Here is a 12,371-nt window from a genome sequence, read left to right as displayed (position 1 = left end):
TACAACGCAGAGTTTTTTTTTGGTTTTTAATTCATATTTAGAACAAAAAATGCTGGTGTTTTTGAGGGGCTGGAAAAGATGAATGGCATTTCAATTCATTTAAAAATGCATTCAATGGACAGAAAATAGATTTGGTAGAAGGTGCCTCTACACATAATTGACAACCATTATAAATGGACTGAAAAATATATATAATCCCCCCCCAAAAAGCACACTCATAAACTGACAATAAGTGTTGCCCCCGCCCGCCCCCCAAAAAAGATGTACAATTCTGAAAGAAATATAGAAAATAAATTCCATACGTATTTGCTGAACTGCGAGTATGACAATAAAATTCATGAGTCAAGGTACCACTTTATGACATGACATTTTCAGAGTGTCTCATTTCAAAGTGTTTGGAACACTTCCTGATTCTATTCACTGTGCTGAAGTGACATCACAGTAAAATATGGAGGAAGTGCTACTGTTTTCGACACCGCATCCTCTCAAGTGTGTCTTGCTTCACTTCTGACTCGCTGACATTTTATTTTCTTCCAAGCGCCCGCCTGCTGACAGAGCTTTTCATCGGAATCCACAATAGATTGAAGTTGAATGCCTTTATTTATTCCTTGGCTTTTTCTCCCTAGCCTTAAGCCATCGGAGGAGGTAAGCAGCTTCAAAAAATAGATTTTTTTTTTCAGTGATGTTGTTTGCAAGAGAGGAAGAAAAAAAGTCAGAGGCCACGCGTAAGTGCAAAGAGGATGTGGAGGTCTGACTTGTCACCACTTGTTACTTTGATGTATTGACTCAGAGATGACAACGGAACCAAAACGTCCACGCTGAGAGCCTCTCATTGACCCCATCCCCCCAAAAGGTCTTCACGTGTTTTGAAGGCTTGACTTGCTTGATTTTGTAGTATTTTACAGCAAAACATGATGGAAATTTGGAAAAAAAAGTGTTTTAAGTTTTATCATATGCTTTTAGTTTTAAATATTCTTTGGACCTTATTTTATTCAACAAATAATTATTAGGCCTATTATTTTAAGTATTAATATTAAGATTCATTATTATGCAGACAATTTAATCCATGCCCACCAAAATAAAGTAAAATAAGAGGAAAATAGGTGTATGCCATTAATAACATGCATAGGTTTATTTATTGCTGTATTCCTAGTATTCTTCTTCTTTGTCTTATATTTGTTTCTTTTATATTTCATTCGCACACCTTTTTTGCATTTTCCATTTTTAAGTGCTTTGAGTTGAGTGGACGTCAGGTAAGGTTTTTTTTTTAATTTTGCAAATTTTCGACTCCAGTCGAATGATTATATTGTAATATCTGTTTCTTGTACGTTACTGAAGGGCATTACAGTATCAACTACTGCCAGAGAGGGCGCTATGGAAACGGATAAGTCTCCGGATCACAATGAAGCACAAGAAGAAGACGACACAGCCGTGGCTGCCGAATGCTTCCTGGGTAAATTTCTTTCTAAACAGATGGAAGGCAACAAACACCGTTTCAAATATGAGCAGAAGACGTGCTGTTAATACATTCCGTTTTTCATCATAATTATACTTACGAATTAAAGATTCAACACTCAACAAAGGATTTGAAACAAACAGTAAAATAACCACAGACTATGATTTGTTTTTGTGTCAAAAAAATAAATAAATACAATCGGTTTCAAGGATGACAAAAAAAACTGATGAGCAACATACCAACATTTTCACAAAAATCAACTCATTCAACCTTTTAATATTGTTATGGTGCTATTTTTATCATTCCAAATCAGCTAAAAATGATCAGGCCAACTTCAAAGTGTCAACGGGAAGCTATTGTCAGGGGGAAAAAAAACAGTATATAATGTCATGTCATAACTTGGGAACTTGACGATGTCGTTGCATTGACTGAGAGATGATATTTGATCCTTATTATGATATTGTCCAAACAGTTGAGAGGACCAAGATTATTCAGCCGGCGTCTCTGAAAGACAGCAAACTGGAGAAGCTCAAGGAGGTAAGAGAATGTTTGTGTTTTATAAACAATTCAGAGTAGCGTTTCCCGAAGGATGTCTTTCGATAATTTTGCGATCCCGATTTTCTGTCTGCACGCTATGCGTCATTGGAGGAAAATACTTTTTCCAGGACGCTCACAAAATCACACAATGTAACACACAGTACTGAAACGCGATCACGTGCACCCTGACACGCTTCACCGAAAGACTCTCACTGTCACGCTGGAGCTACACGGAACTGTATCACTCTCACACATTGGCTTTCACATACTTGACTAAAATGCTGTCCTTACAAGCACAGTAAATGCTCGAGGGAGCTCCAAGAAGTTTCCCAGGCTGGCCAAGACGTGCAGTCGACAGCCCGCATGGGTGCAGGAATCAGACCTTCTTGGAGCAGGCAGAGAGGTGGATGGTTGGATAAAATTTTAATGAAGGTAATTATGGGAGGTGAGGAGAGGCAGATCACAAGTTGGTGTGGAGGGAAGCACTGGTGGTGGATCCACAGTTGGGCTTGACAGGCTTTCATGGATGACAGACCCCCCCACACCCCTCCCCACACCTCTCCAAGAAAGTGTCTCCTGCAACTGGCAATGAATAAATAAGCTTCTTGGTATGTTATCAGACTGAATAGAGACGATTTCTTTGGCTCCTTTCTCCATTCTGCTCAGGATTTGGGTGTGATCTCACCATATTAATTAGGACTATCAAAGGTATTGAGAGCTCAATGCAGAAAGATGAAAGTGCCTATGTGTGTGTGTGTGTGTGTGTGTGTGTGTGTGTGTGTGTGTGTGTGTGTGTGTGTGTGTGCGTGTGTGTGTGTGGCCAGGTGCTGCTGGATTGGATCAATAGCACTCTGAAAGCAGAGCACATCGTGGTTCAGAGTCTGGAAGACGATCTATACGACGGACTGGTTCTTCATCATCTTCTGGGTCAGATATGACACTTCGTTTCTGTCCCTTCAGCGCAAGCGCACACACACACACACACACAGATACATGATTACCGGCAATTTAAAGAAATCTATTTTTGCTTTGACTGTTCATAGTCATTTGAAGTTATTACGTTGTTATTACAATGTAAGTACGTCGTATTTACAAATGTATACATGTTTTTAAATTCCAACAGTATTGTTTTAGTGTTTTACTGTTGATACATTTGCACATGAAAAATCAAGGATGGACTAGAACAAAAGGGTGGAACAGCGAAGGATGCTGAATTCTTTTCGATTTTCGTTCATCCCTGCAGCCAGCTTGGCTGGCGTGCACTTACCCTTGGAAGAGATCGCACTGACCAGCTCGGCTCAGATCCGCAAGCTGGAAGTCGTAATGCAGGAGTTGGACAAGAGGCTGGACCGGCGCGCGCCCAAGTGTGACGTCAGCTGTGAGTCATGCTGACAAATGGGGTGGGAGGGGCGGAGCTTCCATCAGAGAAGTTCTCTTTCTGGTTTTGAGCAGTTATGATTGGTCCTGATGGCCACTAACAAAGAGCTACAGAGATGAATCTTCCAAGCAATGTCAACTTTTGCAACCTTGGTTGTCAAAGTCCAGTCAAAACATGTTTCTTTGTTTACAAAAGATTATATTATTAAGAGATATTATCTGGGCATATATTTTGACGGAATAATTACAGATCTGGTTCTGGCACTTGATGCAGTCTGTCGCCAATCGATTTTTGACTTGGTTGAACACAGTCCATTTCAATTTTCTTTTGTGACAACATCACAGTGGAGTGTATATTGACGAAATTTGGAAGGGGCTCATCTCGCCCGTTGTTTTGACGCATGACTTGATGAGGTTTGTGGTTGTTGGTTCAGCGATCCACAAGAAAGATCTCCTGACCACTCTCCATCTGCTGGTTGCCATGGTGAGACATTTCCAGCCCGAGCTGGAGTTACCCTCCGACGTGAAGGTTCAAGTCGCGCACGTGGAAGTAAGTCGGCGCCTCGGGCGGGGAAAAGCTCTGGGTCGAGTGTTAGCTCACGCAGACGTCCGTGCAGGTGAGCGGGACGGGGATCCGATCAGATGTTCGAAGCGAAGTCCTGACAGGAGAGAGGTGATGATCGCTTTTACGTCTCTCTTTGTCTGAGGAGAACGTCTCATTGCTTCTTGTTTTTGTTTGGTGTTGTCAGCAGCCATTCGGAGAACCTCGGCAGCACCCATGGTGAGTAAAGAAAAGTACTTGCCAGTTGCTTTGTTTCCCCATTTAACATTTCAGACTGTCAAACAAATGTAAACATCGGACAAAGATAACCTTGGTAAACATAAAATGCCAATATTAAATGCTAAAAACTATTCAAAGCAAGCTGACTTTGCGTGAAAAAGTACGAGGCCCACTTTACTGTGGCCAATAGCATTTTTCAGAAAGCTTTCACAAACCACACCCAACCCTGCGCTTACCTCCAGATTCTGTTCAAGCAAAAAAAAAAATGCTCATCCTATTTACTCATCTAAAAATGATATTGATTAATGAAATAACATTTTTTTTCTTGCATGATTGAAAACAGAACACGCCACCAACACTGGCACGGCACGGAAAGCACATCAACACTATGAAGATTAGAAATACTCATCATTTTTATTCATGTAGTATAGTTTGGAAATATAAAAGAAAAAACACTCCATTGGCATTGTAAAGACAAAAATAAAAAAATAAAAATCTGTCCGCTCATGACGCACACTTTTGTGGCTTTTGTGCTCCACCGTGCAGGGGACGCGAATCAAGTCGAGGAGCTGCTGAGGATGGAGGCTCACGAGGTCGCACTGGCGAAGCAGGTAGAAAAACCACAAGGGGAAAGCCGGCGCAATTTGCCAATTTGCAGGAAGCTCCGGAGGCACGGGAGTGATGGACGGCCAATTAATCAGCATTCTGGTTGGACTTTTTGCTCTTTCGCCCTCAGGCCTTGTTGAACCTTTTCATCTTTTGTGGCATCGAGTTTTTGAGGCCCGACGCCCATAAACGTGTGTTAATGGTGTTGCAGAGTGCACATTTCTGCAACTAGTTTTTGAATTGAATCAAAATATCACTCAAAGTCATCAAAAAGCAAAGTGTGGTGAGTCTCTGTCACCCCAATGTATGCAGTCAATTGTTGCATCAGTGTCGCATCACTGGTGAGCTCTTTTTAGAACAGACCTCTGGGGTACTCGTGTTCTACTTGATGGTAACTAGTGCCCGGTGGAACCTTTTTTTTTTTTTTTACTTTGCGGAAAATGCCCATTAATCAACAGAGTAAACAGCCATCCATGTTTGCAGTTTCTCTTTTTGCCTTACTCCCTCCCTTCATCTCCGCGCATAAAGAGGAAAAAAAAAAGCGACTTGCCTCAATTAACATTTGCTTTAGTACTTCTAAAATGGTTCTAAAAAAAAGGAAGCAAAGTGGACACGATTGGCCAGCGCCGAGTGTTGAACAAAATGCCTTCTCATGCTGTAGGCTCTACTTGGCTTTGTGAACACCAGCGTGGCCAGACTGGGCCTGCACGTGTCCGATCTAGACAAGCAGGTACCAACGTCGATCACCGTGCACAATCTCGTCATCCGATCGGTAGCATCGTCTCAGATTGCCTTTTTACGTGTGCAGTTTTCCGACGGCGTGATTCTGCTGCTGCTGATTGGCCAACTGGAAGGTTTCTTCATTCCTCTCTGTGACTTCAGACTGACACCCGTCAACCACGCGCAGATGGTACGATCCTTCGGACGTGCCGACGAGTCGACGATGCTGCCGGCCGTGTACTCCGCCACTAACTGCAATGCTAGTTTTCATGTTTGTTGTGTGTGTTTTGTTTTATTTTAATTTTTTTTGTCTTGTTAGCTGCACAACGTGTCGCTAGCCCTGAGCCTCCTCACTCATTTGGGCCTGCGCGTGTCCTCGGTTCAACCACAAGGTGAAAACGCCACGCTTGCGCAATGCCGCCCAACTCTCACACATACTCGTCACAACACAGCCACCAAAATACTTTGTCACCTCGCGGCAGTTAGTAGCTACTGCTAAAGTTAGTCGAGCTAATTTTTTTGATTGTAAGGACAAAGCAACCCACCTCGTCAACTTTTCCTGTTTAGATGTCGTCGCTCAGGACGTGGCAGCCACACTGAAGGTCCTCTACGCTCTTTTCAACAAGCACGCAAAGCAAAAGTAGAAAATGGCCGCCCAATGTGTCTGAGACTCGAGACTCAAGATGTACCCAGTTGTTTTATCCCCTTGGTCTTCCAAAAAGAAGTAAAAAGATTTTTGTTTGCTGTGTCTAAATGAAATTGCTGTTTGGAACAAAAGATTTGTAAAATCAAATGTCCTCCAACAATAGTCGGACCGGATTGTAATCGTCTCTTGGAACACGGTCTACAGAAGAGCACAACGACACAACGTTTTAGTTCCTTATGAGTACTTCTAAAATTGCCAAAAAGTAGTTTCACCTCGAAGCGGCGTACAAGAAGCTAATAGTCACTTTTTTTTTTCTTTTGGAGGGCTATTTGTTGGGCGCCGTCAATGATTCGGCCAGTGGCCACTTTTAACAACATTAATGCCGACTTAATGCGATGTAGCAAATCCGCGGATGAACTCTAATGGACTTTTAATCGACTCACCATGGCGGGATGTGGCCGATGGCAGGAAATGGGACTGTTTGTTTTCTTCATTTGGACACTGATGGATGACCAACAGACCTCTGGTGTGCACACGCACTTAGTGGCACGCAGGAAGAAGCAGGGGAGGTGGGGGGCCGGGGGGGGGGGGGATACTGCGTGATTGACAGGATCAGGATGAGGGGCACCGCCGCCAGCCCGGGCTTGTTAGTGGTGTGCTAACAAACTTTCTGGCGGTGACATGAGGAGCAGCGAGTGACAGGAAGTCAGGTGTCGAGGTGAAAGGCAGCTCTGTCTTCTATAGTGAGCAAAAATCCATCAGAAATCTGGAAATTCGTCAAAGGAAAAAAATTGTCCCTCGGTGTGAGCGTGAATGCTTGTTGGTTGATATGTGCCCTGCAATTGGCTGGTAACCGGTTAAGGGTGTCCGAAGACAGCTGGGATCGGCTCCAGCACCCCGCCGCGACCTTTGTGAGGAAAAAAAAAAGAAGAAAAAAAACTTCGGTGGAGAAAAAAAATAAGACAACAAATATCCAATTTTTACCCACTCCCCCCACCCCCCCAAAAAAACAAATACAAAACAATTTGAACACGGTGTAAAAGATAAAACTTTTATTTGTCCCTCTTGTGACGATACAAAGTCAACAAGTGCAATGAACTGAGAAACGGCACGCGACATTCTAGCTACAGAACGTACACCGATCACCAGCGCTCCTGCCAAAACGACGACGCTCGTGTGTACAGGTGCGTAATTCGACTGTAAGGCAACGGTTACCATGACAACCCGCCGGTCGGACGCGCGCTCCTTTCTTTCCGCCCTTTGTTTCGTTTGCCAGGGGGAGCGCCACGTCGCGTCGGCGGGGCCACAAAAAACAATAAAATGGGGGCGAAAGGAAAGGGATGTGGTATCCCCGAGAGAACAACAATCCTTACGCCTTTTTCTGGAATCTTCTCTCGCACTGGCGGTTAATTAAAAATAAATAAATGAATAGAGACCCCCCCCCCCCCCTCCCCCAATTGGACAGGGAACAGAGGCGGCAGCTGCAGAGCAAGGGAGCGTGAATTAAAAGCACGGCTGATCCGCGGGCCAATTATTTCTCCCGCTTGTTCAAATGTGTCGGTGGGGCGGCAGAAGCGCGCGGCGCCAGGCAGCCAATTAAACGTGAGCGCCACCGATGGGACCGAACTGGCCGCTAACATCCCGGCAAACGCTGCTATGATTGCAGATAACTCCAGGAAGAAGGCTGCGACGGGCAACTTCCAAGCCCCCGCGTGTAAGTTGTTTTAAGTTTAGACCCCCCCCCCCTCCCCCGCCCCCTTAGTGTCACTGGGAGAACGCCATCTCCACTGTTGCCATGGTGACATGGCGTGACCTACTTTAGGAACAGTGGAGGGTTATTGTTGTTGTTGAGCGCAAATCAAAGACACAATAAATGCCCAAGTCATTTTTGACGAACTGTCAAAACATCAAATTCTGATCACCTTTGTGTGAAGTAATTTTCAGTCTTTTGGGAAATGGTTGAATAGAGGTTAAGTGGTTTGTTGACTTTGTTGTGTGGGGGTTTTTTTTCTGAAGACATTCCAAAATGCTTTTTGACGAACGGCGTTCACTCGGGCTTGAGCGCAAACGTTCAACAAACTTTGAATGCAATTCGGCTTCTTTCGTTTTCTTCGGCGTTGGATTCCACCTCCCAACAGTAGGGGGAACCCCTGTGCAAAAAAACCCAAACTACTTTGCCACTATTTGGAGTATTTTTTTTTTAACCAAGAATGAAGCATGACATTCTAAATTTGTAAGCATTTTGTATTTTATGCTGAAATAATGAAGGTATTCAAATTTAAGTTTATGATTTTATCTTGCACGTTTTTAATCTCAGAAACAGCGAAGATCAATTTTTGATTTTTCTTTCATTCCTACTTCAAGATCAACATACAAAGTGTTAACTTTGATCATTTAGAAATAAAAAAAATAGAATTATTATTGTTTTCTTATGGACATAATGCACAAAATGTTACATTTTTATCCAACACCTTCCGATTATTTTTCTGCATTTTGCTTTGAGAGAAATTATTTTCTCAACATCCATCAATTGAAAAAAAAAAGTCCGCGTTATCATGAATATCCTAGAAACAAGGATTAGGATTGCAAGACTATTTGGGGGTTGGGAGGGGGGACACAAAATCCTCCTAATTTGTCATTTTCAGAACAGGCGGATTTTGCGCGTGCGTGTATGTGTGGCACTTTGTTTGCCGTGACCCCTTGCCACCCTTCACTTTACTGTACATTATTGCTGACAATTAAGTTTTGATGTTCAATCGGACGACTGCGGTTACAAATTGATGAACCCCCTTGATGAGATGAGGTACATTGTATTGCTCAAGGCGCGGTTGTTGATGGAAGTTGCCGTCGCAACTCTGCTCGAATGGGTTGCTCGGGCTCCCTGATCCTCACTGATGATTCGCTTGTGATCACTTCTCAAAAAATGCGCTTCAGGACTGTGGTGGAACTCATGTTGATTGGCATCAGTTTTGATGAACATGTTTTTTTGTTTTGTTATTTTCTTAATAAGAGTTACACTGAGGTTTTACTTGTTTTGACACCAATCGCTCTCACTGTTATGTTCCCCAACCCTCCCTGAAAACAATAACAAACACCGATAACACGTCGGAAAAAAAAATCTATTTATATTTTTAGAGCTACAGCAGGAAAAGCGGCGCATCTCTCTCGGCAAATTCAAATTATCATACGTAATAAATAACACACAGTGGTACCTCTCCTTATGAACGTCTCTTCATATGAAATCTTGAAGTTATGAAACGCCTCAACATGGAAATATTCCCTCTTGTTACGAAAGATATTTCAACATACGATAGGTAAAACTATAGTATGGGCTAGTCGTAGCTCCAAGTTTCCTGAAGGCAACATAATTTTAGCTGCTCTGCCATTGGCTAGTACCGAGCATCATCCTGGCCTCCCATTGGCTAAGAGGGACCTCTACCGTATGTGTGTATATCGATAAATAGATATGTGTCTATGCAGCGTCCTCGTCATTCGCCCCCTCGGAATCTAATTGTAACATGTATTTGTTCCATATTTTGATGCATTTTTATGCTTTAGAAAACATTTATGTTTACATTTTGTGGGAGCTCGGAACGGATTAGGGCATATGTGTCAAACTCAGGTCCTGGAGGGCCGCTGCCCTGCATGTTTTCCAAGTCTCCCTTGTTGCAACACACCTGATTCCAATGAACAGGTTCAACGGCAGCCTTCTGTAGCGCTTGCTGATGATCTGATCATTTGAATCAGATGTGTGACCTGTTGATTAGGGCATTTACATGGAAAACGCGTCTCTACTAACAAAATGTTCTAGTGTAGAAATTTCTTCCAGAACATGTTCATTTTATAAGTAGAGGTACCACTGTATATTGTAAGCATTTTCTTGTGACCAAAGCCCTCATGACAGTCACTTCAACAATCGTTGAATAAACCATTATTCTCCTCATATGGTTTGAATGCCATAACGACTCTCCACTGTGGTCCGCGACAACAATCAGTTTGCCACCCCTGCATTACAGTATCAAGCACTTGTCAACACTCGTTGCCGCGCCACATATTACCGCCGTCGTGGCGGCTTCGGGAAACGAAAACGGCGGAGTCTACGTGAGATGCTCAGCATCCACCTAAGGAATCACACGTCGCCCCCAAAAGATTCAGCGCTCCGTGTTGTGTGACCACCACATAAATAAAATACCGAACGGTGCCTAACTGCTACGCAACACAAAACGACACTGCAGTCGAATAATCGTTTCATATCCGGTCCGACCACGTCATCCAGTTTCCGACCGCACTCGGCTTGCCGACAGACATTCGAGCCTCACTTATCCCGAGCGGTCAGCTTGGCTCGGGTCAGCTGCGGCGACGCGACGCGACTGGTCCTGGTCGCTCAGCTGGCTTATTAAATGCCAGAGATGTCATTCCACAGCTGGCTTGTGCTCATCAGATGTGGGGGGTGGGGGGGGGGGGCATCCCTGCCAAAGACGTCCTGGATGGCTGGCTATCTAAGTGTGGGTGCAGTGTCTGTAGGTTTGGGGGGTTTCTCCTCTGGCCTCTGGGAATACGGCGTGCAACTTGTCTGCCGGCCGCATAGCTCTGTCCAAAGAAGAAAACAAAAAGGGAGAATGTTAAAGCAGTGACGGACAACTTAAACCATAAAGGCAGCTCCAATTTTGCATCGGCGCTACTGGAGGCCACATAAGGCTGCGCACTTCCAAACCAAAAAGCGAAAAACGCCCAGGACAAAATGCAAGCAGAGTGTTTGGAGGTGAGGGGGGCACCAAAGTACAGAAGAATCTTCTCACATCAGTTTCATATTACACAACACAATTCTGGGAATGGCACCCCCCCCCCCCAAAAAGTGTAAGAGCACTCTCCTTCGTTTGTAAGGTGTAGGTAGGGATTACATTTAGATTTTATATACATGTGTAAATGGTTTAATACTTCCTTTCTTTATAAATCTTGCTTAATCATACATGTGTATTACTATATTTTTCAATACCAATTACTTGTTAAAGTTTGTACAATCAATGGGATCAGTTGCAATGCATTTATGTGAATGATAAAAGTAAATTGGGGCGTCCTGGTAGTCCAGTGGTTAGCACGTCAGCTTCACAGTGCAAAGGTACCGGGTTCGATTCCAGCTCTGGCCTCCCTGTGTGGAGTTTGCATGTTCTCCCCGGGCCTGCGTGGGTTTTCTCCGGGTGCTCCGGTTTCCTCCCACATTCCAAAAACATGCATGGCAGGCTGATTGAACACTCTAAATCATCTCCAGGTGTGAGTGGAAGCGTGTATGGTTGTTCGTCTCTGTGTGCCCTGCAATTGGCTGGCAACCGATTCAGGGTGTCCCCCGCCTACTGCCCGGAGACAGCTGAGATAGGCTCCAGCACCCCCCGTGACCCTAGTGAGGATCAAGCGGCTCGGAAGATGAATGAATGAATGAAATTGCACATTTGTTGATGGAAATGTAAGGTGCTTCATGAAATGTTTTGTAAAAGATACGTTCATTAAACTTCAACATTTTCCAAATGTTCTTGTGCTTCTTTATAACAAAACAAAGGAAAGGTTTTGGTTGTTTATAGCGAAGTATGGTATCATTTTAATGCTCCGGCCCACTTGACATCTACCGAGGCCGTATGTGGCCCACTATGTGAAATGAGTTTGACACCAGCGATGTATAGTAAGGCGTTCTTAGCCGAAACCCCCCATCCATGTATAGTAAGGCGTTTTTAGCCCCCGCCCCAAAAAAACAACCATGTTTCGTAAGGCGTTTTTAGCCCCCCCCAAAAAACGACCATGTATATATAGTAAGGCGTTTTTAGCCCCCCCCCCCAAAAAAACGGCCATGTATCTAGTAAGGCGTTTTTCACAGAAAAAACCCCAACCATGTCTATTCATCCGTTTTTAGTCAAAAACCGACCATGTACTACATATAGTAAGCGTTTTCAGCCGAAAAAAAAACCGACCATGTTTCGTAAGCCGTTTTTAGCCCCAAAAAAACAACCATGTTTTAGTCAGGCCTTTTTACCCGGAAAAAAACGACCATGTATAGTAAGCCGTTTTTAGACGAAAAAAAAAAACGACCATGTAGAGTAAGGTGTTTTTAGCCGAAAAAAACGACCATGTATAGTAAGGCTATTCATGGTCGTTTTTTTTTTCCGGCTAAAAATGCCTGACTAAAACATGGTCGTTTTTTGGGGGTTAAAACTCCTTACTTTCCATGGTCGCTTTTTTTCCATAAAAAATCCCTCAGA

General features: G+C 43.7%; 3 protein-coding genes across 9 annotated transcripts in view; 1 reads left to right on the top strand and 2 right to left on the bottom strand.

Annotated features, from left to right (window-relative positions):
• LOC127597570 (SRSF protein kinase 2-like) overlaps positions 1 to 12,371 on the bottom strand; it is a 446,193-nt gene that overhangs the window by 82,421 nt on the left and 351,401 nt on the right. The gene's annotated exons all lie outside the window — the stretch shown is intronic.
• On the top strand, positions 311 to 6,211 carry parvg (parvin, gamma). 6 transcript variants are annotated; one of them, XM_052060744.1, is made up of 13 exons: positions 311 to 645; positions 1,339 to 1,453; positions 1,929 to 1,993; positions 2,818 to 2,920; positions 3,237 to 3,371; positions 3,805 to 3,920; positions 3,988 to 4,043; positions 4,120 to 4,151; positions 4,698 to 4,762; positions 5,419 to 5,487; positions 5,566 to 5,667; positions 5,797 to 5,869; positions 6,045 to 6,211. In XM_052060744.1, exons 1-13 carry the CDS (start codon positions 592 to 594, stop codon positions 6,119 to 6,121), a joined length of 1,062 nt encoding a protein of 353 aa, XP_051916704.1. In that variant the 5' UTR covers positions 311 to 591; the 3' UTR covers positions 6,122 to 6,211. The 6 variants fall into 6 exon arrangements, with proteins under 6 accessions (XP_051916704.1, XP_051916703.1, XP_051916702.1 ...); XM_052060743.1 differs by lacking the exon at positions 311 to 645 and adding an exon at positions 990 to 1,253 and having other exon boundaries at positions 4,123 to 4,151; XM_052060742.1 differs by lacking the exon at positions 311 to 645 and adding an exon at positions 990 to 1,253.
• Positions 7,877 to 12,371, bottom strand: part of shisal1b (shisa like 1b) — a 48,398-nt gene continuing 43,903 nt past the window's right edge. Inside the window, exon 5 of the mRNA XM_052060764.1 lies at positions 7,877 to 10,713. Coding sequence (XP_051916724.1) covers position 10,713 — 1 coding nt within the window. The 3' untranslated portion in view covers positions 7,877 to 10,712. The remainder of the gene's footprint in view (positions 10,714 to 12,371) is intronic.

This window comes from Hippocampus zosterae, chromosome 3 (assembly GCF_025434085.1).
Source record: "Hippocampus zosterae strain Florida chromosome 3, ASM2543408v3, whole genome shotgun sequence".
NCBI lineage: Eukaryota > Metazoa > Chordata > Actinopteri > Syngnathiformes > Syngnathidae > Hippocampus > Hippocampus zosterae.
Note: the sequence above shows the minus strand (reverse complement) of the source record. Positions and strands in the feature narration are given on the sequence as shown.

What these genes read in the sequence shown, in the direction of transcription:
- parvg (XM_052060742.1), top strand. Translation starts at nt 1,122, where the DNA reads ATGCATAGGTTTATTTATTGCTGTATTCCTAGTATTCTTCTTCTTTGT. An exon ending in GAAGTCCTGACAGGAGAGAG is followed by an intron (nt 4,044 to 4,119) that starts GTGATGATCGCT and finishes TGGTGTTGTCAG; the next exon opens with CAGCCATTCGGAGAACCTCG. An exon ending in AGGTCGCACTGGCGAAGCAG is followed by an intron (nt 4,763 to 5,418) that starts GTAGAAAAACCA and finishes CTCATGCTGTAG; the next exon opens with GCTCTACTTGGCTTTGTGAA.